This window comes from Oryctolagus cuniculus, chromosome 12 (assembly GCF_964237555.1).
Source record: "Oryctolagus cuniculus chromosome 12, mOryCun1.1, whole genome shotgun sequence".
NCBI lineage: Eukaryota > Metazoa > Chordata > Mammalia > Lagomorpha > Leporidae > Oryctolagus > Oryctolagus cuniculus.
Window position 1 is genome coordinate 92075451 of NC_091443.1, and position 27386 is coordinate 92102836.

Sequence of the window (27386 nt, forward strand, 5' to 3'; positions counted from 1 at the left end):
GAAAGAGATGGATTCATTCATTCCTTCAACTCATGGCCGACCCACACTGCCAGGCACAGGGTAGGCAACGGTGCCATCTAGTGAGGGAACCGAGAGACAGGAATCCAAGGTGCTGTAGCAAGTCCACAGGGGCAGAGAGAAGGGGAGGGCAGGTGGATGTGGGCACTGGGCGTTCATTGTCCCGAGCAGGGGTGTAGGGGGCAGTGGTGGACCAGGAGCCTGGAAAAGCGAGGGGCAGCCACACAGGTTTTTTAAAAAATATTTATTTATTTGAAAGGCAGAGTTACAGAGAGGCAGAGGCAGTGTGTGTGTCAGAGAGAGAGAGAGAGAGAGAACGAGAGAGAGAGAGAGAGAGAGGTCTTCTATCCGCTGGTTTACTCCCCAGATGGCAGCAAGGGCCACAGCTGTGCCCATCCGAAGCCAGGAGCCAGGAGCTTCTCCTGGTCTCCTACACAGGTGCAGGGGCCCAAGCACTTGGGCCATCTTCCACTGCTTTCCCAGGCCACAGCAGAGAGCTGCACCGGAAGAGGAGCAGCCAGGACTCGAACCAGCGCCCATATGGGATGTGGGCCCCGAAGGTCCAAGCCACAGCAGTGGCCAGCCACGCAGGTTCCCGGTGGGGGGCGACGAGACCAGATCCCTGAGTGAGAGGCGGGCTGCCTTCCCAGGGGAAGCTGGGCGGGAGGGTGGCTGCAGCGATTCTGCTTCTAGGAGTAAACGAATTTCCTTGCCTCGTACAAAGTGATGAATTTCCAAGTCTATGCACAGAGGCCGTGTCTGTAACAGGAAAAATCAAAACCATCTTAATTAACTTCCAACCATACAGGCCAAGGAAATGACTACCCGCAGCACCGCCGTGCGCCTGCAGGAAGGTGAGAAGGGGCTGCAGGCCGCTAGGAGCACAGATGTATTCGATAACCATCAGGAAAAAAAACCCAGTCTCCTCAGCGGAAAACGCAAGGGCTTCGAGTTCCGGTCCCTCCGGCGCTGACAACCAGACTCCGCGAAGGTCGCCTAGGAGACGAGCGCCGCTTCCGGCAGGGCGGGCACTGCCTTCGAGGCCACGCCCCTCCCCGCGGGCGGGCGCTGATTGGTCCGTTTGAAATGCGCCGGGCGCGAGCTCACCTGGGCTCGCAGCGACGCCGCCGGGCTTTCCGGAGCGCCGCGCCTTGAGCTGCCGAGACCCGGTTCCTGCGGCGTGTCCGTCAGCCCGCCCGATCGAGCCCGGTCCCGCGCGCGCGCCGCGGCCCCGCCGAGCCTGCTGCCATGAAGCCAGCGTGAGTAGGGGGTCGCCGAGAGGGACGGACGGACGGGAGGCGGCGGGCACCCGGGCCGGAGGCTCTGCTCCCAGCACCGCGGCCGGCCGCCGCCCCAGAGCCGGAGCCTCCGCCTGGGGTCTCTCCGGGCGCGGAGACCCCCGCCGCCCCGCCCTGGCTCCCCGCGGCGCGGAGAGGCCGGCCCAGTCGGAGAGGGTGGCGCCGGGACCCCGGTTCCTGTAGGCGGGGTCGTCCTGAGGGCTCGGGGCCGCTGCACCGCGCCTGTCTCGGCTCCCTTGTCTCCCTCGGGTCGCTGGCGTGTGGGGCCGGGCGCGGTCCTGGGGCTCGGTCCTGGGTTGGGGGGCTCCCGGCCTGCCGGCGCCCGGGGCTGCCCGAGCCCGCACGACCACGCCCGCATTCCCGCACTCTGCAGAGCGATGGGCGGACTTCCTAAAGAGCTCAAAGCCGAAAGCTTTCTGTTAAAAAAATTTTTTTTTGAAAAGTCACACTAATTTTAGCTCCCGTTTCATCAGGGAATATGTTGAAAAAAAATTGTTTCGGTCATGTGCAATCCAAGTATTGACCATATTCCGCCGCATTTTGGTGCAAAATGTTCACCTAGCCTGCAGATAAGATAAAGGGAAAAAAAGTGGTAGGCCAGAGGGATGGTGAGACAGACTGAACGCCTTGCCCTGCGGCCCCTGGAATTCGAGGTTAGGACCTCCTTCTGGGGCACGAGGGTTAACAGTTCTGAACTGCTGACCACAGTTCCTCCTTGCAAGTGCTGTGCAGACGTAAATCTTGACGGACAGCCGCCTCCTTGTGCTTTTTGTAATTTATTTGCTTGTCTGCCTGTCGATGGAGGCTAGGTGTGCTTGTCCACATATATAAATGTATTTTAGGACAGATGTGGGCAGGTATGTGCAGATGCTTCAGATTTTAAATGCCTCTGTGAAATTGTTAAGAAAAATATGCGAAGCTGCTAAAGATCCAGAATTCATCCAAGAGTGAGTAATTACATTTGGCAACAAAAATGTATTCTGAACCAGACTTGAATTACTGCTGGGTGCGAGAGCCATGCCACTAGTGCAGTCGGTGAGGCTGATGCCGGCTCCTTGGAACTTCTAAGAGGCCATTTGATAAGCCCCAAGGGAGACTGTCTGTGCGTGAGTTCCACTGGTGGGTTTTGCCTGTTGCTGCAGAACTGAAATGTTCTCTCTGTGACCAGGAGGGCTAAGACACCCAGGAAACCTCTTGTGAAAAAAGGATCCCAGACGAACCTTAAAGACCCGGTCGGGGTAAGGTCTGCCTGTGGCTTCGTGCGTGTGCGCTCTTTCTTTAGGCCTGTTCTGTCTTTACGTGTGTGTTTGGAAGAAGAGATGTGGAACGTTGAGTCTAATGGTTTTACTGAACCGTGCAAAGCTGGTTCTGGCCCTGCAAGTTTATTTTCTCTAAAGGATTAATTCAAATGAAGTCTCTGGGCTGCATGCCTCCTGTCACTAATTGTAATCTGAGATATTTAGATAAGCAGACTTCTAGCGGGTTCATACTCTGGGTTTGGGGGGCCATCCCGCTCAGATCTGCCCCCAGTGACTGATGGCACGTGTCCCCAGGGAGCCCCAGCTCCAAGTCTCATAGAGAGACTGTGGTATAGACAGCAGAGTCAGTCTCATGCCCACTCATAACTGCAAGTATTTCACTCTTGTGTGTGGGAAGTGCCTGTAGCCAGCGGCGACTGGGAGGGCGTGGGTTGGCTGTGGGTCTTCTCGGCCTCCCCCTCGCTGGCACTGCAGTGGGTCCCTGGGTCTGAGTTTGGGATTGGGGTGCTTGGTACACGCAGTTTCCCTGCCACCCCACCCCCTCTCCCTTCTTTGTGTATGAAGTGTTAGGTTAAGCTGGCAAAGTGTTAATCGACAGTTCCCAAGAATTCTAGCAGCTTTTTAAAGCTACCTCCTTGCGTGATCGATTGTTGGTTTTGAGAGATGTTTCTGTTAGTAGTATGACAGCAATAATGAAGGGAAGCTGTGCAGTTTGATACTTTGTTATCACAATTATACTTTTGTGTGTATTTTAAGTCTTTTCTCATATCTGACCTGTCTGTTTGCTTTTGCCAACAATGAGTAGTAGGTTTGGTTTTGGGGGCCCTACGTGTAGATCTCTTGACTTGAGAGACTAAGTGCTTTTGGAATGAGTGAACGGGAAGCACAAATGGAGACCAGGCCTCCGCCCAAGCGTCCTGTTTCTGCAGGTGTACTGCAGGGTGCGGCCGCTGAGCTTTCCTGACCAGGAGTGCTGCATAGAAGTGATCAGTAACACAACTGTTCAGCTGCACACCCCGGAGGGCTACAGACTCAACAGGAATGGAGACTACAAGGAGGTAATTTCCGCTGGGAACCAAGTTGTTTTTACTGGCTGTGTCGTCTCCTTAATGGCTTTTCCATTTGTAAACTTTTTAAGGTTTATTATTTACTTGAAAGGCAGAGTGACACAGACGGGGGAGATGTGGATCTTTTATCTGCTTATTCATTCCCCAAATGCCTCTAACAGCCAGGGCTGGGCCAGGTTGAAACCAGGAGTTGGGAACTCCATCTAGGTCTCCCATGTGGGTGGCAAGGACCCTAGTCCTTGGGCCAGCATGCTTGCCCAGGTGCATTAGCAGGAAGCTGGATTGCAAATGGAGTAGCTGAGCCTTGAACCAGCACTCTGATGTGGGGGGCGGGCATTCCAAGCCTGCTGCACCACAGTGTAAATTTAACAGAGTCGCATGTGATTCCACTTTGCTGAAAGACTCATGTACTTCACTGTAGCGACTGTATATGCAGTGGTTTTGATTTCTAGAATATAGAGACACAGCTTTGGCATGCTGGATGGGCTATGGGCCTAATTGGTGTAGACACTGGGTGTTTGTTTTTTAGAGCACACATTAAGGATAGTTTGATGTGGATGACAAATGATTATGCCAGGCAGTTGATAAACATAGAATTTCGTGTGTGGAAATAAAAGAAACATTTAATAACAAACCTTGTATACTTAACGAAGCGTTCTTTTTTTATTTTTAAGATTTATTTTATTTATTTGAAAGTCAGAGTTAGAGAGAGAGAGAGAGATATCTTCCCATCTGCTTGTTCACTCCCCAATTGGCTGCAATGGCCAGAGCTGCGCCAGTCTGAAGCCAGGAGCTTCTTCCAGGTCTCCCACGTAGGTGCAGGGGCCCAAGGACTTGGGCCATCTTCCAGTTTTCCCAGGCCATAGCAGAGAGCTGGATTGTAAGTGGAGCAGCCGGGACTAGAACTAACGCCCATATGGGATGCCAGCACTGCAGGTGACGGCTTTACCCACTAAGCCACAGCACTGGCCCCACGAAGCGTTCTTACATTTAGTAAACTGTTGAGTTCAGTTGAACAAACCTTTGCTGAGCTGCTGTCTGGAGGGTGGGAGAGCCCTCGCTTTTATGGATTGATGACTTGTTTGGGACGGTGTTAGCAGATGAGTGGTCACGGGGAGGAGGGGGTCGGCTGTGCTGAAGTGGGCAGGGCTGTGGGGCTGCAGGGGCGGCTGTGCCTTCAGGCTGCCGTGGCACCGCTGTGGCACTGCCCTTCCAGAGCTAACCGTGGCCTCTGTTGCTAGCGTTGTCCCCGTGCTCGGCTCTCTGCGGCCCCTCCCCTTGGCACTCTCCTGCCCCCCTCCCGCTCTCTGCTCTCCTGTCTCACTGGTCACCCTTAGCTGACTTCTTGTCCTTTTCCAGCCTCCAAGTACAGGACTGGGCCGTGCCCAGGGGCCTGTTTTCTGCCACCCTTGCCCATGACAGTCCCTGTCTGGTGTGGAGAAAGCTGACGTTTTTATCCGTAGCCTAAACCTTTGCTCAAGCTCTAGGTGCCAGCTGACAGCCGCTTGCTTGAGATCGCTGCTCGGAGGCCACACAGGCTTGTTAGCGTGTGCACGTCTAGAAGGGAGCTCTTGACTTTTCTCCTCCAAATAACTTCCCCCAGTCTTCTCATGTAATGGCGCCAGCATCTGTCTGTCCAGGGGTTCAAGTCACGGACCTGGTGCCTACTGTCTACTGGCCTGTCCTCCTGTCTGGTTCATAGTCCCGTCAGTCCTACTGCAAAGTATGTCTTGCTTGAAACTGTTCAGTTCTGTCTCCACTGCTGCCAGCCTCATCTGAGCCTGGTCGCTGAGACCAGACTTCCCAGACTGCACTGGAGGAGCGGCTTTCTCAGTTCTCAGCGCTTCGTAGCTGCTGACCCTTTTGTGCAGTTCGTGCTGGCTGGAGCTAACCTTGAGAGACGAGAGACACGGGCATTTAGTGTGCTCCGTGCGGTGAGCCTGTTGGACACAGGCTGCCTGTTGGGCCCCCATCAACTGGTTACGAACGTCTCTAAACATTTAGGTAGACAGGTATCCTGGCCGAGACTGCTGGAGCTGAGTGGAGTGCCTGCTTCCGTTTGGAATGTCTGTGCTGATCCATTTTCCACGGAGCAGCCACAATGAGCTTTTAAAGCATAAACAAAGTTGCATTTCTTGTCTAAAACCTTTCAAGGGTCTTTGAATGGCAAAATCCTGGTGTCTGTCCTGTGTGTCTCCAGCCTCATCTTTCAGCGCTCATGCAGTCCCTGAGCCCCTTGGGAGAGCCAGAATCCTGCCTGATGGCTGGTGCCTTAGCTAGGACTTCTCTGTCCCCTGCTCCTGGCCTGCTCCCTGCCACCGTGTTGGGTTTCAGCTTAGCACCTCCTCAGGGCGCCCCACTTCCCTGTCAGAAGTCACAGCCCCCCGATGAGTAGCCACATCCCGTGTGCTATTTGTCTCTCTCCTGCCCTGTGAGGTAAACCTCAGAGGGAAATGCATCTTACATATGCCCTGTCTGTCAGGCACTCAGTAGACGCGGATGAAGCCTGGGTGAGGGTGTGGGGGCCCTGGTGGGGTTCAGACCTGTCACTGCCTCATGACAGGGCAGCCTCATACTGCCCTAGGGATGGCTGTGACACTAACCAGCCGCAGGGGCCTGGGCAAGTTCCTCCTGTAGGCCTTTGTTTTCTTTACTTAGGAAGGAAGGAGGCGGCTGGCGCTGTGGCACAGTAGGTTAATCCTGTGCCTGCGGTGCCAGCATCCCATATGGGTGCCGGTTCTAATCCTGGCTGCCCCGCTTCCAACTCAGCTCTCTGCTGTGGCCTGGGAAGGCAGTGAAGGATGGCCCAAGTGCTTGCGCCCTGCACCCACACCCGCACGGGAGACTGGGAAGAAGCACCTGCTCCTGGCTTTGGATCAGCGCAGCTCTGGCCATTGCAGCCATTTGGGGAGTGAACCAATGGAAGGAAGACCTTTCGGTCTGTCTCTCCCTCTCACTGTCTGTAACTCTACCTCTCAAATAAATAAATAAATCTTAAAAAAAAAAAAAGGAAGGAGCTGTACCTGAGGACGAGGTCACCTGTTTACCAGTCTGTAATTAGGGTTATGTAGGTAGGACATGAGTTTTTAGTGGGGACTTAGATTTGAAGGCTGTGCGTGGGGTAGGTGTTTGGCCTGTGAGTGAGATGTCTGCATTCCATCTCATAGTGCCTGGGTTTTAGGTGTCCACTCTGCTCCTAATTCCAGCTTTGTGCCAGCACACACCCTGGGAGGCAGCAGATCCTGTCACGTAGTGGGTTCCTGCCACCCAGTGAGAGACTGAAGTGCAGATCTGGCTTCTAGCTTTGGCCTGGCCCAGTCCTGGCCATTACAGCCACTGTGTCGTCAGCAGATGGTGGGGCATGCTTCTGCTTGCACACTCTCTCTCTTCCCCCCATTCCTTCCCTTTACTCCCTCAAATAAATAAGAATCAAATACAACCAATTTTAGAAAAACAAATATTTTTTCTTTACATGTCTTAGATGTTCATAGAGAAACATTCCGGGTTTAAACAGATGTATTTCCAGTGGAATTTGTCTAAATGCGTTTTGTTTTGTCTCCCTGCACAGACTCAGTATTCATTTAAGCAAGTATTTGGCACTCATACCACTCAGAAGGAGCTCTTCGATGTGGTGGCCAGTCCCTTGGTAGATGACCTCATCCATGGCAAAAACGGTATCGTTCTTGGAGTTTTGTTGGATTTTCCTTTTTCTCCTCTCCTTTTAAAAGTTATATGTTTAGCTTATGTTTGGCATTGAATTCAGATTTACTTTGAGAGTGCTGTTAATTTTGTCCAGCTGGTTAATTTCTTTGTGCTTTTAAATGCAGTGGAGAACTATTACAAGTGGAGGACGTTCAGGATGGAACTCACTGTGACTTGTTACCCTGTAGGTCTCCTTTTCACATATGGGGTGACAGGAAGTGGAAAGACCCACACGATGACCGGTTCCCCAGGGGAAGGAGGGCTGCTTCCTCGCTCTCTGGACATGATCTTTAACAGCATAGGGTCGTTTCAAGCTAAGCGATACGTGAGTGTAATTCTTTGTGTTGGGACTGCTTCGCTGTAGACGGGGATCGCGGTGCTGCAGGACACGGTGGTGTTAAGGGAGAGAACCGAAGCACTGGGTCTGTTTTGAAAACCGAACTGTGTCTCACTATTAACCATTTCTTATTTCTTGAGTATGTTCATGGAAGTGAATTTTAGACGCATGGTCTGATTTTTGCCCTGCCTCAGGTGTTTAAGTCTAACGACAGGAACAGCATGGACATACAGTGTGAGGTTGATGCCCTGTTGGAGCGCCAGAAGAGGGAAGCCATGCCCAACCCCAAGACCCCCTCCAGCAAGTGAGTCGTCGTGTTTCTGTGGGGTCCCAGGGTTCTGCCTGTGCTTTCCCCAGGGTGGGGCAGGTGATAAGTGAGTGGAGAATTGGTCTGACAGTTAGTTGGTTTTCGCGAGGTCAGAGCTGAGGCATGTTCTTGCATTCTTGGCTCTCCAGTACCCTTTGAGTCATTGTCATGAGAAGGTGCCTCTGTGCGTGGGGGAGGCTGTCAAAGTCTGTGTTGTGTATCTGGGAGGATGTGGGGGTACTACTGGGGGACCGTGAGTGTGAACACAGCTGCTTTGGGAGTTTCTGCTCATTATGGTGGGTCATTTATATCATCTCTTTTTTTAAGATTGATTTATTTCTTAGGCAGAGTTATGGGGTGGGAGGGGCCAGAGACGGTATTGTGGTGTAGCAGATAAAGCTGCAGCCTGTGATGCCAGCATCCCATATGAGTGCCAGTTTGAGTCCTGGCCACTCCACTTCCGACCCAACTCCCTGCTAATGCGCCTGGGAAAGCAGCTGTACCCACATGGGAGACCCAGAAGAAACTCCTGGCTCCTGGCTTTGGAGCAGTTCAGCTCTGGAAGTTGTGGCCATTTGGGGAGCAAACCAGCAGATGTAAAATCTTTCTCTCTGTCTCTCCCTTTCTCTTTCTGTAACTCTGCCTTTCAAATTAATAAATTTAAAAAAAAGGGAGAGAGAAAATCTCCCATCCACTGGTTTACTTCCTGGTGGCCACAAAAGCCAGGGCTGGTGCCAAGCCAAAGCCCAGACTCTGGAACTCCATGTGGGTCTCCCACATGGGTGCAGAGACCCAAGCACTTGGGTCGTCTTCTGCTGCTTTCCGAGGTCCCTTAGCAGGGAGATGGATCAGAAGTGGAGTAGCCAGGACTCAAACTGGCCCCCGTATGGGATGTTGGTGTCACAGACCACTGTGCCACAACACCGGCCCCCATTTATGTCATTTCTGAGTTTTCTCTTGAGATCATCTCCTTTTGATATTGATTCAGAATATATACTAAAATCAGACACTTTTGTTTTTGTGTTTTAGACGACAAGTAGATCCAGAGTTTGCAGACATGATAACTGTCCGAGAATTCTGCAAAGCAGAAGAGGTTGATGAAGACAGTGTCTATGGAGTGTTTGTCTCTTACATTGAAATATATAATAATTACATATATGATCTATTAGAAGAAGTGCCTTTTGACCCCACCAAGCCCAAGTAAGTAATGAGGAGAAGCCCTCTTGGCTGCTAACCTCGGGGGAGTCACTTACCTCACTGATTCTTGCTTTTGTCAGCTATAAATTTCAGCTGCGAATGCTTGCCTTTGTTTTCAGAATGAAGATAGAACTTTAATCCTGTAGCTGGTGCTCAGTGAGAACTTCGGTTACTCACTGGGTGTGTGGTTGTAGAGAACCAGTGGGTGGAGGCAGGTGAGGGGCAGAATGAGCCAGGCAGTCAGCGCAGAGTGCTCTGGAGACCTTGGCCTGTGGCCGTGCCTTTAGAAGGACCTTAGTTAATTATGTAAGGAAGTGGCCCTGTCCGTGCACCCTGGGCCACCCTGGAGAACCTGACTCAGTGTTGGCAGTTCTGTAGCTGTTGTAGTAGCCACACATGTCTTGGCGATCTCTGCAGAATGCAGCCGAGAGCTGTTGTCTGCACGGTGATGCTCAGAGACCTCTCCCTGGGTGGTAGGAAGTGACGGCTGCCTTGTCCCTGATGGAGGAAAAGGGCTGCTCCTTCAGCTTCCCTCGGTCTCCATTGCGGAGACTGAAGCCCAGTTCTCCACTGGCGTCACAGAAGAGAAATCTGCATGTGTGCACGTTGGCTCTGGAATCTTGGGTCTCATTAGTGTCTGATCTCCAAGTGCTGGTTTTGTTCTCAGGTTAAAGGCTGGTCTTCAATGCTGCCTTTTTTTTTTTTTTTTAAGGTTTATTTATTTTATTTGAAAGTTTCAGAGTCAGAGAGGGGGAGAGAGATCCTTCATCTGTTGGTTCACTCCCCAAATGGCTGCAATGGCCAGTGCTGGTCCAGGCTAAAGCCAGGAGCCTGGAACTTCATCTGGGTCTCCCATGTAGGTGCAGGGGTCCAAGCGCTTGGGCCAGCTTCTGCTGCTTTCCCAGGCACATTAGCAGGGAGCTGTGTTGAAAGTGAAGCAGCTGTGACTTGAACTGACACCCATATGGGATGCCAGCATTGCTGGCAATGGCTTAACCCGGTATGCCACAGCACTGGCCCCAGGCCATAAGTAATATGAAGAGCCATGCCTTGTCTTTAACTTCTGTGTGTATAAGTCATGGAACAATACTGGAGGAACAGTGGGATTGAGAAAACCATTGGAAGGAGGACAGGTGTCAACATCAACTTTTATTTCCACAAAAATACGTAGATTCTGGTTGAGTGCACAGATGGAAGTCTCTGTGGTTCTTACTGAGTCGTGTGTCCGAGCAGGGATCTGCATGCAGAGTCCCTGGATTTGCATCTGCATGGATTAGAAAAACAATCACAAAGTTGCTAGTATTAATTCCAGAAGTTTATGTGAAGAAAGACTGCCCCCTTTTGCTTTTGTTCTATGAACCCTTCCTCGAATGAGAACCTTACAAAGGAACTGATTACTGGAGTGACCTCTCTACCACGGGGATATTGGTGTTAGGAAAGAAATACATGGGGTTGGATTATAGAGAAGTACGTGAGGACCTTAAGAGGCATTGCTTTTAATATTGACTAAGTACTTTCCTGTTCATTTCAAGTGTCAGCTGTCTTGCCTCTAGTTTTACGTGTACCATTTTCCCAAAGTGTTCTGAAGTCAGTCGTTGCTACCAGTTAGATTCCTTTCTGTCTGTTTGTGTTCAATTTTTGTTTGCTTAGTTATAAATGAAATGATTTTCAAAGGACCCTATCTTGATTTGATTTGATTTGATTATGTGAAAGCCAAATAAAAGTGACTTTTGTGTCTTCTGACCTTCCTGGGTAACTCCTTGAATGAGCTTGTTTGGCCCTGCACCCAGATGTAGTTTGTTAGCTTGTTTGAGCTGGTTGAAGAGCATTGCAAGGGGGGGATTTTAAGATCCCAGCCCGTGCCTGTCACTTAGTCTGCACTGAACGTTTTGCTGGGACACGGCTGCTGGAGGAGAGTAACTTCTGTATTCCTTTGGTAGGTGGAACACATTCGGCACGCCCTTGAGGAACCCAGATATTGTGTATGTGTCTGTGTCGGCTCTTTCTTGTTTTCAGGAGAGGGTGCAGTTATGCTAGTGGCTGGCATCTGTGGCATGTTTGCATATATGTTGTTTTTCATCGGCACTAGGCTGCCTGTGACCTCTAAGCCTGCCTGGCTTCCTGAAAAATCTGCCATTGACTCTCGGTAATGGTGGCTGGTAGATGTCTCTACCCTCACCATTCGTAGGACTGAGGCCAAGCAAGCAGTGCCTTTATCCATCCCCTATCCTACCGTACAGACCAAAACTTGAAGAGCCACTTTGAAAGGATTGCCACTCCTGGTATATACCAAACTCTTTCTGAATTTGCTGTCTGCTTTTGCTGGTGAAGTCAGAACTATTCTGTCTGCTGCTCTGTTTGAATTAGGAAAGTGCTAGATCTTAACCTGTGCATGTGATGGTCCTCGACTTCCACTTTGGTCTCTGTCTGTTCGTGTTGTTTCATGTGCTGTTAGAGCAAAGCTTTCCAGATAAAATTAGTTCCTGCTATCCTGTTAGGTAACTAATCATGGCTAGCTATCCGTATAGTGTGATCTGAGTTTAACATTGCTTTAGAGTCTTATGTAAACTTACCTCCATTGTGAGGATGGATGTCGTGTTGCCTGGCATTTTAGTCCTAGTCTTAAGTGAAGATCTTATTCTCTCTTAGTTTTAGGAAACTAACCTGTTTTTTCTTCCCCGTAGACTTCCACAGTCTAAAATGCTTCGTGAAGATAAGAACCATAACATGTATGTTGCAGGATGTACAGAAGTGGAAGTGAAGTCTACTGAGGAGGCTTTTGAAGTTTTCTGGAGAGGTTAGAGCAGAACTGAGCATGGCCATCGTCATTTGACAGTAATCCTTTTTATGAGAGAGCGTGTATGAGTATAAGGAAGTGGCTGAGTTCCGGTATAATCAATGACTTCTCTGTTGTCATAGGCCAGAAAAAGAGACGGATTGCTAACACCCATTTGAATCGCGAGTCCAGCCGTTCGCACAGTGTGTTCAACATTAAGTTAGTGCAGGCGCCCCTAGATGCAGATGGAGACAATGTCCTACAGGTAAGGCTATATAGTTGGAATTAGAGTTAAATTAGGGAGGTTTTGTTGCAATAAAATTGTTCTATCAGAACCTGGAAAAAAGTTTGCAGATCTTTAAAACAGTGTATTCATTGGAAGAGATAAAATAACGTGTGACGTGTGAGTCATTGTTTTTTCTCTGCCGACTCGTCCTGTGTGTGGAACTCTACATTGTGGTTTTTGAATGGCAGCAATTGGTGGCCAGTGTCCCATGTCACTCGTCCCTTGGCTGATAGGCAGTAGGCCCCTGTCTGCTGATTCACTGCTGGGCCCACTGAGCTACAAGGCTTATGTCGCTAAACACCATTTGTGTCTGAGTAGATGTAATTTGATAGTTCTAAGCGGTTCACGTGTAGCTGTATTCAGACCCTAGCATGAAATCCTGGCTTATGAAGGTTCATAAATGGCTGGAGGACATGGTACTGAAGATGACCAGGATTGGAATGCTGATTTCTGTTCAATTACTAGCACTGCAACCTCACTGCAGCAGACCCTCTTCCCGGGGGCGTAATCACTGCAGGAGGCGGTGCACAGCAGGTTCTCCGTTCCTCGTGTGGCCGACGGTCAGCATTTGTTAATGACAGCTGCCACGTGGTTATAAGCTGACCTTCCATACACATGTGGTTTCCTTTGAGTCACATCTAATGTAACAGTATCACCTAGGTGTCTCTTGACTTTGATTTATTTTTATACAATTTATTTAGAGTATTATGAAATTATTAGGTTAGTATAAAACTATTAAATAGCTGATCGTATAGAAAAATTTAGTATAGCCCTATTTGGATTCACAGTTTCTTCCCCAGTATTTGTTGAGTTTCTGCTGAGTGCTAGAGATAGAGTCCCTGCCCTCAGGGAGCTTATGGTCTGATGTGGGAGGGAGCCCAGACAACGGGTAAATAACCATTAGTGTCCTGATCAACCTGGCATGCTCCCCTGAAACAGGTATCCCTAGCCCTTCCTGCGTATTTTGTACAAATGTCATATTCATGAAAACTTAGTAGCTGTTGGCTTGAATCTATTTAAAGAACGTTGTAAACCAATGATAACATTTTAGGTTATTGGCTTTGTGGTCTTCCTTTCAGGAAAAAGAACAAATTATTATAAGCCAGTTATCCTTAGTGGATCTTGCTGGAAGTGAAAGAACTAACCGGACCAAAGCAGAAGGGAATAGATTACGCGAAGCTGGTGAGTACAACATAGAACTTGATTATTGCTGCAACTTTAAAAACTTAGGATGCCAGTTTATTACCTGCTTATCCTTAGGTGGTTTAAGCCTGACAGTCTTCAGTTTAATTAGTTTGGAGGCTAAGGTTTAATGGTCAGTGCTGTTTTTTTAGTTTTGCTGTTTTGGTATCTTTCTATTACAACACAGTAATTTCTTTAAGAATAAGGAAGAATGGATAAAATAAGTTATATTCATATTGAAAGAGTTACCTGTGATTACTGGCATTGTAGGCGGTGCCCAGTCCTTGAAATTAAGCGACCTAGCAGTCACTCCAGCACTCGTCATCAGCTTCGGGAGGTGTGAGGCCCTGGACAGTGAGGGCAACTGGGGGAAGTGTGTGTGTGACCTTTCCTTGGTCTAGTTATATGCACTGTGTTTGATGTTAATAATCATTTAGAGGCCGGACTTGAATGCAGATATAAAGGCTGAAGCCCTGCCAGAGAGAGATGGGCTGTTTGGGTGGAGGGTGATGGATGTGAGCCCCAGGTTCTGTGGAGGTGCAGAGCGGTGCTGAGTGATCCAGTCTAGGGGTGTGCAGGGTTGGTACTTCAGGGGAGCAGAGTAAGCTGTGTGTCGGACAGGACTGAAGGATTTATGAAATGATTAAAAATGTAAGTTGGAAGACAGTAAAGACTCGAGTTTATGTGCTGAAGAGATGAAAAAGTTTTAAGTCCAGTGGTGCAAAATGGGGTCTTTTTGATCTCCTGCTACCTAGGCCAAAGGGTTCTTGCTTCTCACCTGATCACTGGAGTCTTGTGGGTGTAGTCTCTGTGTCTGGCATTGTGGCCCCAGTGCTAGGTACTGAATATTAAAGCTATGATTGGTGGAGGAAGGTCTCAGAAAAGGCAGAAGAATCTGGAAGAGGAAGGGTTAACCTTGATGGGAAAGGGAATTCAGCTGAGTCGTGAAGAAAGCTAGAAACCAGGGTCTTGATGCTTGGAGAAGGTAGAAGGCCTCTGAGTGCGGGTGGGGGCGCGGAGCACCGGGTAAGTGTCTGTTCTGGGGTGTGAGACGCCCGCCACTGTTTTCAGGGGTGGCCTACTGTGCTCCTGAGTGATGAAGATTGGGGTTTGGGCAACAACAGAATAAAGACCAGAACTTACTGGAGTCGAGGACGTCAGTCCTGTGACAGCAGCGTGTGTATGAGAGCCACTGTCCTCCTGGAAGTGGCCAGGGGCTGGCTTTCAGGAGGAGTTGAGGAGGGGGCATAAGCAGCTTCCCTCCATGGAGCCGCAGAGGGCCAGGGCACTGCCTTCTGGGCTGTAGGACCCATGCTGGAGCCTGTGCCCCCTTCCCAGTGTGAATGTATAATGCAGAGAGGATCACAGAGAAAGCCAGTTCTGTTGAAGTGTGTTTTAAAAAGCATTCTTACATTTGTCATACAGTAATTTATGTGCGTCTTTATTAAGGCATTAAATAAAAACCCAGCAGCAGGCCTAATAACTAAATAATCTGCACAGTAATGGTGAACATAAATTTTTTGATCAGCAGTGAACTATAATGTGAACACTCCAGGCACTCCCACTACTACTGTGTTTTTGGTCTACCTTTGTAACTGAAAGAACTGCTAAATTCCAGTTAGAGTTTAGTAAAAGTAAACATATAACTTATTTCCCATCTGAAAACACACTGCCTGAAATGTAGCTCCGGACAACATAGACCCCAGGTAAGGACCTGTGTCCATTAGGGAAAGATGCGAATGCGTCACTCAGGGGTTTGAGGATGATCCTGGTTCCTGAGAGCACTGTGGGAGGAAGAGGAGGGGAGACGGGGGAGGGAGGGAAAGCATGAATCGTGCAATAGTACAGGGGAGCGGGTGGGTCCTGTGTTTTGGAAGGCGTACCAAGGTTCTGCGGCGTCCTTGAGAGGCCAGGGGTGAAGGCGTGATGGAGTGAGCGGATCTTAATCCAGGCTCCAAATGCACATGCGGAAGCCTGCCTGCTCTCTTGGAGCTTGCCTTGGCCACACCCTGACGGGAGTGGTCAGAAGTAACAAGTATGCCTTCTAAGCAGTCCTTGTTGATCTGGGGAGGGAACGGAGTTGGTGGCTCCTGAGGCACGCACAAATTGGCTGTTGGAAATAGCATGGGCCCTGTGTGCAGGGGCACTCTGGGCTTGATGAGGCCTGCTTGACCCTGGAATGGGCATGCTTTAGAGAAAATATTTTAACATAAGGACATTACACATCCGCATCTAGTGCGCAGTTTCACAGGATTTAGAATTTGGGAGGAACCTTATGGATTGTAAGTGTAATGGTGCATTTATTCTGCCTGATGGAACCCTGAGGGATGGCTTTTAGCTTCTCCAGAAGTAGACTATTGAGAGACAGCCTGCGCCACGCATGGACAATTCTTCACATGGGGCCATGAGAATCTGTTATTTGTAGTAGTTACATGAAGTTGAGATTTTATAGACCACACTTTGTCTACTGTTGTGTTTTCTACCAGGTAACATAAATCAGTCACTGATGACGCTAAGAACGTGTATGGAAGTCCTGAGAGAGAACCAGATGTATGGGACCAACAAGGTAGGCGGCGGCCTTCTTGATCTTTTGTATGGTGTCACTCGTGTGCATCGTCGCCTTACAGGTTTGGGTTTGAACGTACTTACAGATGGTTCCGTATCGAGACTCCAAGTTAACCCATCTGTTCAAGAACTACTTTGATGGGGAAGGAAAAGTACGGATGATTGTGTGCGTGAATCCAAAGGCGGAAGACTACGAAGAAAGCTTGGTAGGTTTTCTGTGTTGGTCCTGTTAAGTCTCGAGTCTGCGCTGGGAAAACCTCTGTGGACGTGAAGAGTGGTGTTCTGAATGTTTTAAGGATGGGTGCTGAGCCTCTGGGGTAGAGAAGGGAGCTGCGGCCACTCCACCGTTGCTGCATTCGGTTCTTCCTCAAGGAGCACTTGCCTGGGCTCTTGACAAAACTCCACTTGCTTTGTGTTTTAGCAAGTCATGAGGTTTGCGGAAGTGACCCAAGAAGTAGAAGTGGCCAGGCCAGTAGACAAGGCGATCTGCGGTCTGACGCCTGGAAGGAGGTTCAGGAACCAGGCGCGAGGAGGTCCCATCGCTGACGGTAAGATCAGTGCTCTACCCTTCGCCCGCGGGTTGGTCTGTGTCTCCTTAAAGAGAACCAAGTCTGTTTTATATGAGAACTGTTTGTATGCTCTGTGTTCAAGAACCGAGGGCAAAAACATTTGGACCGAGATGTAGATGAGGTTTCTTCTCTTGCATACTGTCTCTGTCATTTGTAAGGAAGTAGAATTATGACAGCTCAAGCAATGCCGTGGGTGACTGGACTGGTGCTCTGATCACAGTGTTGGTTTGCCTCAGTCAGCACCTTCTCTCTGGTATAATGTGCTGCTGTTGTGTACTTCAACGCAGAGCCCTCCGTCCCCGGCGTGGTTTTACAGAGCTTCCCACCGTTGCCCTCGTGTGAAATCTTGGATATCAGTGATGAGCAGACACTCCCAAGGCTGATCGAGGCCTTAGAGAAGCGACATCGTCTTCGGCAAATGATGATTGACGAGTTTCACAAGCAAGGTAAGGGCAGGCGAGTTGGCAGGTGCGTCGCCCTCAGACACGGAAGGAACACACCGGGATGTGAGTGTTGGGTGTGCCTTTCCCTGGGAGCGATTTTGCAGGAGAGATTTCGTTCTCTGTGTTCTCAAGACGTTGTCTAATTAGGAGGACAGGAGTTTTCCCACAGCTCTTTTTTATATTCTAAGAAACTCAAAAAAAGTTGTGAGATAGTGATATTTCAGTTTCTGTATAGAAATGAAATTTGCTCAGAAAAGTAACTTGCCCAAGTCTTAACCAGTAGGCAGTACACAGGGGAATCAGCTCAGGTCTGATTGATCCCACTGCAGAGCTGTTTCTGTTTGTGCTTTTGTTATGTGGAAGCAGTTTGTTTGCTGTGGGGCTGGGAAAGGAGGCTCCTCCAGGGCAGGGTGAGGCTCTGTTTTCAGCACTACACAGAAAACCGCCCTGAATGTCTCTTATAGACTTGAGGTTCAGGTTCCTGATCTCTTTCCAAACTGATTTTCCTGTTACAGACTGATTTCACATGGATTTGCTTAGTTGCTACGTCGTATCTAATGTCTGCTAATAAAATTGAAACATTTGCTGATTCTGAATTGGAGTATAACTCGACCTCATGCTTTGGTTTCAGCTAATACTTTTAAAGCCATGTTACAAGAATGCGACAGTGCTGTTTTAAATAAAGAAAACTACATTCAAGGGAAACTAAATGAAAAAGAAAAGGTGATCTCAGGACAGAAATTGGAGATAGAACGTCTGGAGAAGAAGAACAAAACTTTAGAGTATAAGGTTTGTTTTGTCACTGCTGGACTGTGTATGGCCCGCTCAGCACTGCTCTCTGACTGATACTGCTGTTAAGTTGTACTTGGTTATTTATTAGTCTTCATTTCAGCCCAAAGTAGAGGAAGTATGAGTGACAAGTATAGGGAATAGGGATCATAATCTTGTTTAGTCTTAGGAATCTAGCAGTTGAGAAAATGTTGTCTGGCCCAAACAATGGATCCTTCTGGAAGACTTTTAGGGTTTTTGTGGTGATAGTGTGCTTTAAAAAAAAGTTTCGATTTAAAAAATTTATTTATTTGAAAGAGACAGAGAGGGAGAAAGAGCTCATCCACCTGTTCCCTTCCCAGATGCCCTTGGTGGCCAGGGCTGGGTGGAGGACGAAGCTGGGAACCAGGGACTTTGTTACTGAACTGTCACTGCTGCCTCTCAGGGGCTCTCTTAACAGGAAACTGGAGTTAGGACCTGGAGTCGGAAGTTGAACACAGGCACACTTCAACCACATCTTAAACCACTTAGCCAAACACCTTTCCCTTACTTTTTGATTAGAAGTGTTTCCTCACTATTTTTTTTTCCCAATTATCACATGAAATAAATGATTACATGAGAAAATGTAATAATGCCTTGGACAACATGACAATAGAGGGTACTTCAAAAAGTTCACGGAAAATGGAATTAAGACATAAATTTTGGTGCAGAATACTTTGAGAATCATGCGTAGTTTTTTTCATAATACACATTCTCCGTGAACTGCTGGGTGCTGATTGGATCCGTATCTGGTTTACAGGTCGGATTTTAAAAGTACAAACTCCGCATGAATGTCTCCCTGCAGGGAGAAGGAAATGCTGTCTCGGTGCTTGCTGTGGCACCGTGTAGTTCACGTTCGTTCTCATTCACCAAGGACCATTTGGAGGTGCAGGGCTTATATGCTCATTCGAGGGAGCGGCTGCTCTCAGTCATACAGTTTTCCTTCTTCTGAGCATAATCTGGGAAGTTAGAATTTTAGGTCTTAGTTGAGGGGAAAGTAATTTTCCCATGAAGTCAGTTTATAACTTTATCTTTCGGTGAGAGACTTGCTTATGAACAAGCTGCTATTTCTGAGAATGAAAGTCAGAATTCAGGTGACATTTTAAAGGATAATGGTGCTGGGCCTGGCGTTGTGGCATAGTGGGTTAAGCCACGTCTGCAGTGCTGGCATCCCATAAGGGCACATGTTTGAGTCCCAGCGGCTCTACTTCTGCCCCAGCTTCCTGCTAATGCACCTGGGAAAGCAGCAGAATATAGCCCAAGTGCTTGGGCCCCTGTACCCACACGGGAGACATGGAAGAAGCTCCTGGCCCCTGGCTTCAACCTGGCCCAAGCTCTGTCTGTTGCGGCCATTTGGGGAGTAGAACAGTGGATAGAAGATATTCTCTTTCTGTAACTGCCTTCCAAATAAAATAACAATAAATCTTTAAAAAAAAAAAAAAGATAATGGTGCTTTCTGCAAGCCTTATCTTTCCACAAGTGAGCCTGCGGTAGCAAATTAGAAAGAAGATTTTATAGCCACACAGAGTGTTTACCTGCCAAATACTGAGCTAACGGCTGCCTCCGCAGATCGAGATTTTAGAGAAGACAACGACCATCTATGAAGAGGACAAGCGCAATCTGCAGCAGGAGCTGGAAACCCAGAACCAGAAGCTTCAGCGACAGTTCTCTGACAAACGCAGATTAGAAGCCCGCTTACAAGGCATGGTGACAGAGACGACCATGAAGTGGCAGAAAGAATGTGTGAGTGTCGGGTGAATTCCTGCACTGCGGTCGGGGGTGGGAGATGCAGTGAGCTGGTGCACGTGATCGGTGCCACAGAATTAGAATGTAAATTGTCACTGAAAACCCGTAGGAGCGCCGAGTGGCGGCCACACAGCTGGAGATGCAGAATAAACTCTGGGTCAAAGATGAGAAGCTGAAGCAGCTGAAGGCTATTGTTACTGAACCCAAAACCGAGAAGCCCGAGAGACCCTCTCGGGAGCGGGACCGAGAAAAAGTGATTCCACGGTCTGCATCTCCCCCGCCGGTGCCTGTGAGTTATCTGCGGTGGGGGGTGGCTTAGTATTAGAGAGCTCGTTCAGACTAGATGGCTGTTTATGAGAATCAGTTTTTGTTTTCAGTTACTTAGTATGTTTCTCAAACTTCTATTTGAGATATTTTTAAATTTAGTGTAAGCACAAGTTTAGTAAGTACATCAATTTTAGTAATCATATGAATAGTTACTTACAATGTTGTCTTCATGTGCTAAAGTATAGATAAGTGATGACTTGTGTCTCAGTTTTTCAGTCTTGCTCATTAATGTCTCTCCAATTTTTTTAGCTTTCTAGTAACTCTATTGCTCAGATTCCCAACGGCCAGCAACTCATGAGCCAACCACAGCTACATAGGCGCTCTAACTCTTGCAGCAGCATTTCTGTAGCTTCCTGTATTTCGGAATGGGAGCAGAAAATTCCTCCGTACAACACACCTCTCAATGTCACATCTGTTGCAAGGCGTAGGCAGCGGGAGCCAGGACAAAGTCAAACTTGTATCGTGTCAGACAGAAGGCGAGGGGTGTACTGGCCTGAAGGCAGGGAGGTGGTCCCGACATTCAGAGAGGAGCTAGCAGTAGAAGAGGATCATTGCTGCAGGGTTGGTGCCAGATTTCTATGCTCTCCTCATAGACTTGCTTTGCTTTGCTCTTTGTAACTTTGTTCCAAATATTCAGGGGAAAGCTGGGTGGGCTCCAATACAAATAAGGTCTGATTTTTCTGGTAGTTAATTTGAAAGATTGAATCACCCCAAAAGTGAGGCCTGGCTCTTGACTGAGAAAGCCCAAACATTTCTGGCAACAGAATCAGCATCCTGTGTTTAGCAGACTCCCTCAGCCCTGGGGCATCCTAGGTGTGGTGTGTGCGTTTTGTATAATGTTGTTGAAAGTGAGTGCCTTAGAGCACACTTCCCAGGGTTTTTCTTTAGGTTCCCCTTTCTCAAATTACATCTTTTTTTTTTTTTTTTTTTTTAATTGTTGTTCTTTTGAATTCCACTTTTTAACGTGGGTTATTTTACAAACAGGATACACTGGCTTCCTACCCCTTCCCTAGAGCTGCCTCTTGTTCGTTTACATAGGTGTGCCATCAATCTGTCCCTGAAGCTTTGGAAAGTAAGTCAGACTCACAGACTTTTGGATGCTATCAATAGAGTGAGCATATTGTCCTGCACAAGCACAACCTTTATCACCTCGCTTTATCTCCTCGAAGGAAGTGAACATTATAAATAAATACCCTCTAATCTCCCGGATTGTCCCCAAATGACTTCATTTTTCATCCATGATCCCATCAAAGCGAATGCCTGTCTGTTTGATCTCTTAGTATAGTCCAGCCCTTCCCTTGGATTTGCATGCTCTGGGCTGCTGGGAGGCGGCCAGGGCAGCTGTTTTGGAACTGCTGCAGGGCTACATGGCCGGTCAGTGCTCTTACTCTGCAGGCCTTTTACAAGGGCTTTGCCTCACTCAAACCTAAATCAATCAATCAAATAAATTCACTCGCTGTTTTTCTTCATATAAGGATAAAGGTAAAGTTTCCTTTGAATAAATAGACCAGGTTAAAATTGTGAATTGTATCTTTAGTCGAATTTTAACAGAACTTTTCTCCTAAACAAATTAATCCTGCGATACATATTTGCTTTTGGTTTTCTTACTGTGTAACTTGGGGCGGATGAGCGTCCCCTGAGGTGGCCCAAGGTCCCGTTTTTAAGGGACAGTGAGGAATCCCAGGGCATTTACCTCCAGCTGGACGTGTTCTCAGGGCTGAGGGTCTGTGCTTTGCCGATTTGGCTGCAACCTTCTTCGGGAGCAAATCATGGGGAATGGTCTTTCTGATCAACTCGAGTCAGTCCCTTTATGACACCGTTCATGGCCTGCTGGCCCCTGGCTTGGCCCTGAGGGGTGTAGGAGGGTTGACTAGAGCTCCTTTAACTTCTCACTTGAAATCCACACCTCTTAGAAGTGCAGCAGAAAAGTTACCCTAAGGTTAGTACCAAAATGTCTGTGTGTTGCTCAAAAATTATGTCAGGTGGCCTGAATTTATACTTCAAAGAGGAGAAGTTTTTTTCGGTATTTATTTCATCAGTGCTGGAGAAGTTTTTTTCGGTATTTATTTCATCAGTGCTGGTGGATTGCTAGTACAGACTGTCACTCGCTGAAGCTTATTTCAGAATGTGTTGCTGCCAGATGTGTCAAGGACACCCTCACTCTGCCAGGGGTAGCTCCGAAGGGCCAGACTTTGCTTGTTAACACCACTGAAACCATTCTGAGAATGCAGTTTCCTGCTTGCTTTGAACCTCAGTCTCTGTAGTGGCAACTGTTTGTGCTATAATTGGAGCAGTCACTAGTGCTTCATTTTTTTATAACTATATAGAACTATGGTCTTCTATATAATCATTTTCCAGAGAAATGTGGATTGTGAAACTGGGATTTCATGCTTGACTAACTCTGAAAGATTGGCATGTGAGGGACGTCACCATTTGTTTTCAGTTTTACGTACTATTAACTGTCACGTGTGTGAAAAAGATTTCTTTCTGTAGGCCGACTGTGCTAGATTTAACTTCCCCAGATTCACCTGGAATCTGAGTGCAAGCAACTAGGTTTTTACTGTATTAATAGAGACTGATTTGATATATTATATTTATTGGATTCTTGGGCCTGTATAAAATGTTTGCGAGGAAAACATTTGTATATTTTAGCCATTATTTGAACTTCTCATGAATTTTTGTTTGGAGATCTGAATATCTTAACTGAAAGTACTTAGAAGTACTTAATATTGTTTTACTCTTTTTTTCTGACAGTTATTACACCTTATGTACTGGAATGTTTTGTACTAAAGCTTCATCAGCTTTTAATATTCTTTTGTGTGTGGCTTTGCATAAGGAGTGTTTCCTCTTTTGTTTCAAGGTCTTGGACATGTGGAAGGCTTTTAATGATCTTGATGAAGATTTTTAAGAGTTGTGGGCCCAGTTAATCACCTCACAAATGCAGGAGTAGATAGTGGCTTTTTTTTTTTTTTATTATTTTAATTTTTTGACAGAGTGGACAGTGAGAGAGAAAGAGACAGAGAGAAAGGTCTTCCTTTGCTGTTGGTTCACCTTCCAATGGCTGCCGACTGATCCAAAGCCAGGAGCCAGGTGCTTCTCCTGGTCTCCTATGGGGTGCAGGGCCCAAGCACTTTGGCCATCCTCCACTGCACTCCCGGGCCATAGCATAGAGCTGGCCTGGAAGGGGGGCAACCGGGACAGAATCTGGTGCCCCGACAGGGACTAGAACCCGGTGTGCCTGCGCCGCAAGGTGGAGGATTAGCCTATTGAGCCGCGGCGCCGGCCGATAGTGGCTTTTGACTGAGAATACAGGATGAACTGTTGTGAGCGAGCACCTAAGCAGAAAAGGCTAGTAGCGTTATCAGAGTTTGTCACGTCAGCCTCTGTTGAATGTATAATGTACTAGTTGGTGTTACAAGGATGTCTGTCGGTTTCATGTTTAAAGAAGAGAATGTTTAAGTTGCTTAAATTACATATTTAGCTTTTGAAAAGGTTTGTTTTGATGCTGTCATCATTGAACAAACCTGCTGCACTTCTAATGCCTGTCAATTAATTCTGGGTTATGCTTCTTTCTCCATTCCTCTTTCAACCTGATCAGAACGCACCACCGATTCGTCCCCGCCACAGACGGTCACGCTCTGCGGGAGACAGATGGGTAGATCATAAGCCCGCCTCTAACGTGCACACTGAAACAGTCATGCAGCCACATGTCCCTCATGCCATCACAGTAGCTGTTGCAAATGAAAAGGCACTAGCTAAGTGTGAGAAGTACATGCTGACCCACCAGGAACTAGCCTCCGATGGGGAGATTGAAACCAAACTGATTAAGGTAAAGCCTCATTCACCCAGGAGACAACACATACTTCTAAAAAACCCAACTTAACGGAAAACCATTTGCCCTGTTGCTCTATTGATGTCACAGGCAGTGTCAGCTGGAACATGAATGAGTGATGGAACGCTTCTGGTAGCAGAAAATAAAAGCAGTTGCTTAGATTGTGAGACCATATCTTTTTAAACAGACTGAGATTCTTAGCTTGCATAGAACTCCAGGCTATATGGACTTTATTACTGAATGTTTAGTTTTAATCCCTACTTCAAAAGTAAATCTAAACCAAGAACTCCTACTTTGGCTGTGTCAGTTCTAGGTAAAGGCCCACATTAAAATCTGACCTATGAAAATGCCTCTGTGCAGAGCCGCCCAGATGCTTGCTGTCTCTGGAAGATCTCCTCTGTTAAGGGGCAGTGAATAATCAGGAGAGTAAAAGGCTTTTTAAATTCCATTAGAGGATACTTCTTAAAAATTTTAACTCTGGAAGGTAGTCCCTGTTTTGAATGACACTAGTAATTGTCCACTAAAATGTGCCATCTAAAGCTGAGAAATTGTTAGTTTAATTCACTCTATAAAGATGAGCCAATCGCCATCAGGGGAAAGTGGTTAAGCACTTTGATGTCAGATTTGGGTTGACATAAGCAGATTTTGGGGCTACTGAACAAGTAACTGTTTCTTCACTTGTAAATTCAGGGTATAAGCTGTTCTTTTAAATTTGAGGGGCTCTCAGAGAAGAAAGAACAGGGCCTTAGAAGGTGTAGAAATTCCAGGCAGGTGTCTTAACCCTCAATGGAGTTTTTAAATTACAAGTGGGACAAGAATTTTTGTTTGCGCAGTGATAGTGTTACAGATTACATTGTATTGGCTTCTTTGCTTTGGTGGAGGACGGATCTCAAATTTCTGAGTAACTCAGTACAGACTCCACGGTCCCAAGCACCATCTGGTTTTGTGGGTGGGAGTTTCCGTAAAGCAGTAGAATCTTGATATGTATTTAAATATGATATATGTGTATTCATCATTTGCATGTGTCGCGAGTGTAACAGTGACCTTTTCTCTTGGCTTTAGGGTGATGTTTTTAAAACAAGGGGTGGTGGACAAGCTGTTCAGTTTACTGATATTGAGACTTTAAAACAAGAATCAACAAGTGGGTGAGTGATCATCAAAGATGCTTTCCTAGCTGCTCTTTCTTGAGGAACAGAACATCCCGTGGAATTTACCACCAGCTCTCCCGAGGGGCGTAGATGGGTCCTCCCTGTTTGTAATATGTTTCCTGTTCTTAGATGCAGAAATAATTAGTGCATCGTGTTTCCCCTTTTTCAGTAGTCGGAAACGAAGATCATCCACAGTAGCACCCGCCCAGCCAGATGGCACAGAGTCTGAGTGGACCGATGTAGAGACAAGGGTAGGGGTGAAGATGAAACATTTGTCTGCTTAATAGAAATTAGGCTCGGCATGGTTGAACCCCGCAGCCGTAGACACGGCTGCTCTTTGCGGATGCTGAGGTAGGCTCTCCCACCGCCAGCGCGGCCCGGACGCCTGCTGCGAGCGCACCGGCCAAGGCATTCGTCCTGCTCTCCGGCTGACGAGAGGCCGCGTTTGCAGTGCGGCAGGAGGGCGCCGCGCTGGAGTCAGGGGAGCTAGTCTAGAAGGACCGGAGGGGTGTCCTCACGCCAGCTCACGGTCGTCCTCTGTAACACCTCTGACCAGGGGCTCCTGTGGATGGAACGTGGGAAGCAGAGGTCGGGAGGCTCTCAAGGACTCTCTTCTTCCTTACCTAACTAGAGGGAGGGTCCCAGCTGACCGTAGAGACCCTCCGGCTGCGAGTGTGTGGCCTCTGCCAGGAAGGGACCGCAGGGGTCTGAGCGTCTTTCTAACAGAGGTGTCTTGGAGATACCCGGGGAGAGCTGTCTGAACAGCGTTGTGTTTCCCAGACTGCTGAGAGGCGCTGACCTTGTCCTCTTCTGTCATTTTCCTCTCAGTGTTCCGTGGCTGTGGAGATGAGAGCGGGATCTCAGCTGGGACCTGGGTATCAGCATCACGCACAGCCCAAGTGAGCACTGTGAGGGGGGCCTCGCTGTGTGTTCCTCCTAGCACCCCCCCGCCACCCTACTTGCTGTAGAAGTGATCGTTTCCCCTGGAGGTGATGGAGCAAGGGCGGCGCTGGCCCTGTCCTGCCAGCGCTCCTGCAGGGAGTTGTGCACAACAGCCTTGTGTTCCCTCTCCTGACCTGCCAGTGCCGGCTGAGATCAGTGCAGCTGAGCCGCAGGACGTACGGTGTGATGGGGCCACACTTCGTCTTCTATGAAACTCAAACACTGGATTTCCTTGACATAGTGGAAACCCCTTCTTTGCAAATATCTGCCTGTGTACTATTTTTTTTTTTTTTTTAAGATTTATTTTGTTTATTTGATAGAGTTAGAGAAATAGAGAGAAAGCTCTTCCTTCTGCTGGTTTACTCTCTAAATGGCTGCAATGGCCGGAGCTGAGCTGATCTGAAGCCAGGAGCCAGGAGCTTCTTCCGGGTCTCCTGCATGGGTGCAGGGACCCAAGCACTTGGGCCATCTTCTACTGCTTTCCCAGGCACATCTGCAGAGGAACTGCAGTGGAAGTGGAGCAGCTGGGACTTGAACCGGCACCTGTATTGGATGCTGGCCCTGCAGGATAGGCTTTAGCCTACTGTGCCATAGCACCAGCCCCTGTGCAGTATTTTTAGCTCTTGTATTCCTTAGGCAGTTTGGAAAATGGTTGGGACAGGAGAAAGATGGGAGGTCCTGTGGTCTACATGTAACACTAGATAAGCGTATCTTACATGCTGTTTCCTTTCTCAGGACTTGAGTTTTCCCATGATAAACAGAGCTCAAAGCCCTACAAAAGATTTCTTTTACTACAAAGGGGTCACCAATTGCAAATTCCACACTAAATGTTGGGTTTGGTTTTAGGCGCAAGAAGCCATGAACAAGACAGCCCCAGTAGCGGCAGAGCGTCGTCACTGTTGCTGGTGACTGCTCCGAAGCCACGGAGAGCAGCCTCCTGCGGCCTCGCTGGACGTCCCAGACCTCAGCCCTGTCAGACACTGGCCTAGAGCAGCGCTTCCCTGATGGTTCCAAAGACACGCAGCAGTCAGCAGACCTTGTATATTATGTGCCTCACCGTATTTAATATTCCCAGCAGAGCAAGACCCCGGGCTCATTGCTGTATGGACTTTTTATAATGCTGTTTCTTGTATATTTCTTATGGACTTATAAACTAATTCACACAGCTGTTTGTCTTGGTATAATTAAGGTAATATCTAGATCACGCTTCGTTTTTTATTGTGACTTCTCCAGCTCTGGTCTGAGTATTTCTTGGGTTTTATAAACGAAACAAATGCTGCTATTGATTAGCTGCAAGAATGCACTTTAGACATATTTGACAATTGAAACTTTCAAAATAAAGATATCGGGACTGGCCCATAATAAAACCATTTTCAGAAGGTGTTTTGCATTTTGTATATATATACTCACTTTCTGACATTTAGATATGCCAAAAGAATTGAAATAAAAAGCACTCAGAACCACAGAGGTGTGATGGTCATTCATTTCACACACACACTAGCCGCAGCAAGCACGCGTCTCGCTTTCACCTGGCACTCTTCCTTGTGAACTGAATGAGAAGAAAGCCCTGGAAAATGC

The 27386-nt window shown here is 47.8% G+C and overlaps 1 protein-coding gene across 11 annotated transcripts; it reads left to right on the forward strand.

Annotated features, from left to right (window-relative positions):
- The first annotated feature begins 1103 nt into the window (after positions 1-1103).
- On the forward strand, positions 1104-27271 carry KIF23 (kinesin family member 23). 11 transcript variants are annotated; one of them, XM_008249816.4, is made up of 24 exons: positions 1105-1277; positions 2485-2554; positions 3505-3633; positions 7211-7316; positions 7533-7669; positions 7876-7985; positions 9018-9188; positions 11126-11167; positions 11870-11982; positions 12105-12226; positions 13327-13429; positions 15916-15995; positions 16081-16200; positions 16416-16542; positions 16851-17009; positions 17638-17795; positions 19383-19556; positions 19669-19848; positions 20136-20447; positions 23485-23715; positions 24781-24863; positions 25036-25117; positions 25695-25765; positions 26655-27271. In XM_008249816.4, exons 1-24 carry the CDS (start codon positions 1267-1269, stop codon positions 26668-26670), a joined length of 2907 nt encoding a protein of 968 aa, XP_008248038.1. In that variant the 5' UTR covers positions 1105-1266; the 3' UTR covers positions 26671-27271. The 11 variants fall into 11 exon arrangements, with proteins under 11 accessions (XP_017193784.1, XP_051692590.1, XP_069910513.1 ...); XM_017338295.3 differs by lacking the exon at positions 25036-25117 and having other exon boundaries at positions 1104-1277; XM_051836628.2 differs by lacking the exon at positions 23485-23715.
- The last annotated feature ends 115 nt before the right edge of the window (positions 27272-27386 follow it).

Excerpts from the sequence above, each read along its gene's own strand:
- KIF23 (XM_008249816.4), top strand. Across the intron at positions 3,634-7,210 it reads GGAATGGAGACTACAAGGAG|ACTCAGTATTCATTTAAGCA; the intron begins GTAATTTCCGCT and ends CTCCCTGCACAG. Across the intron at positions 7,670-7,875 it reads CGTTTCAAGCTAAGCGATAC|GTGTTTAAGTCTAACGACAG; the intron begins GTGAGTGTAATT and ends GCCCTGCCTCAG.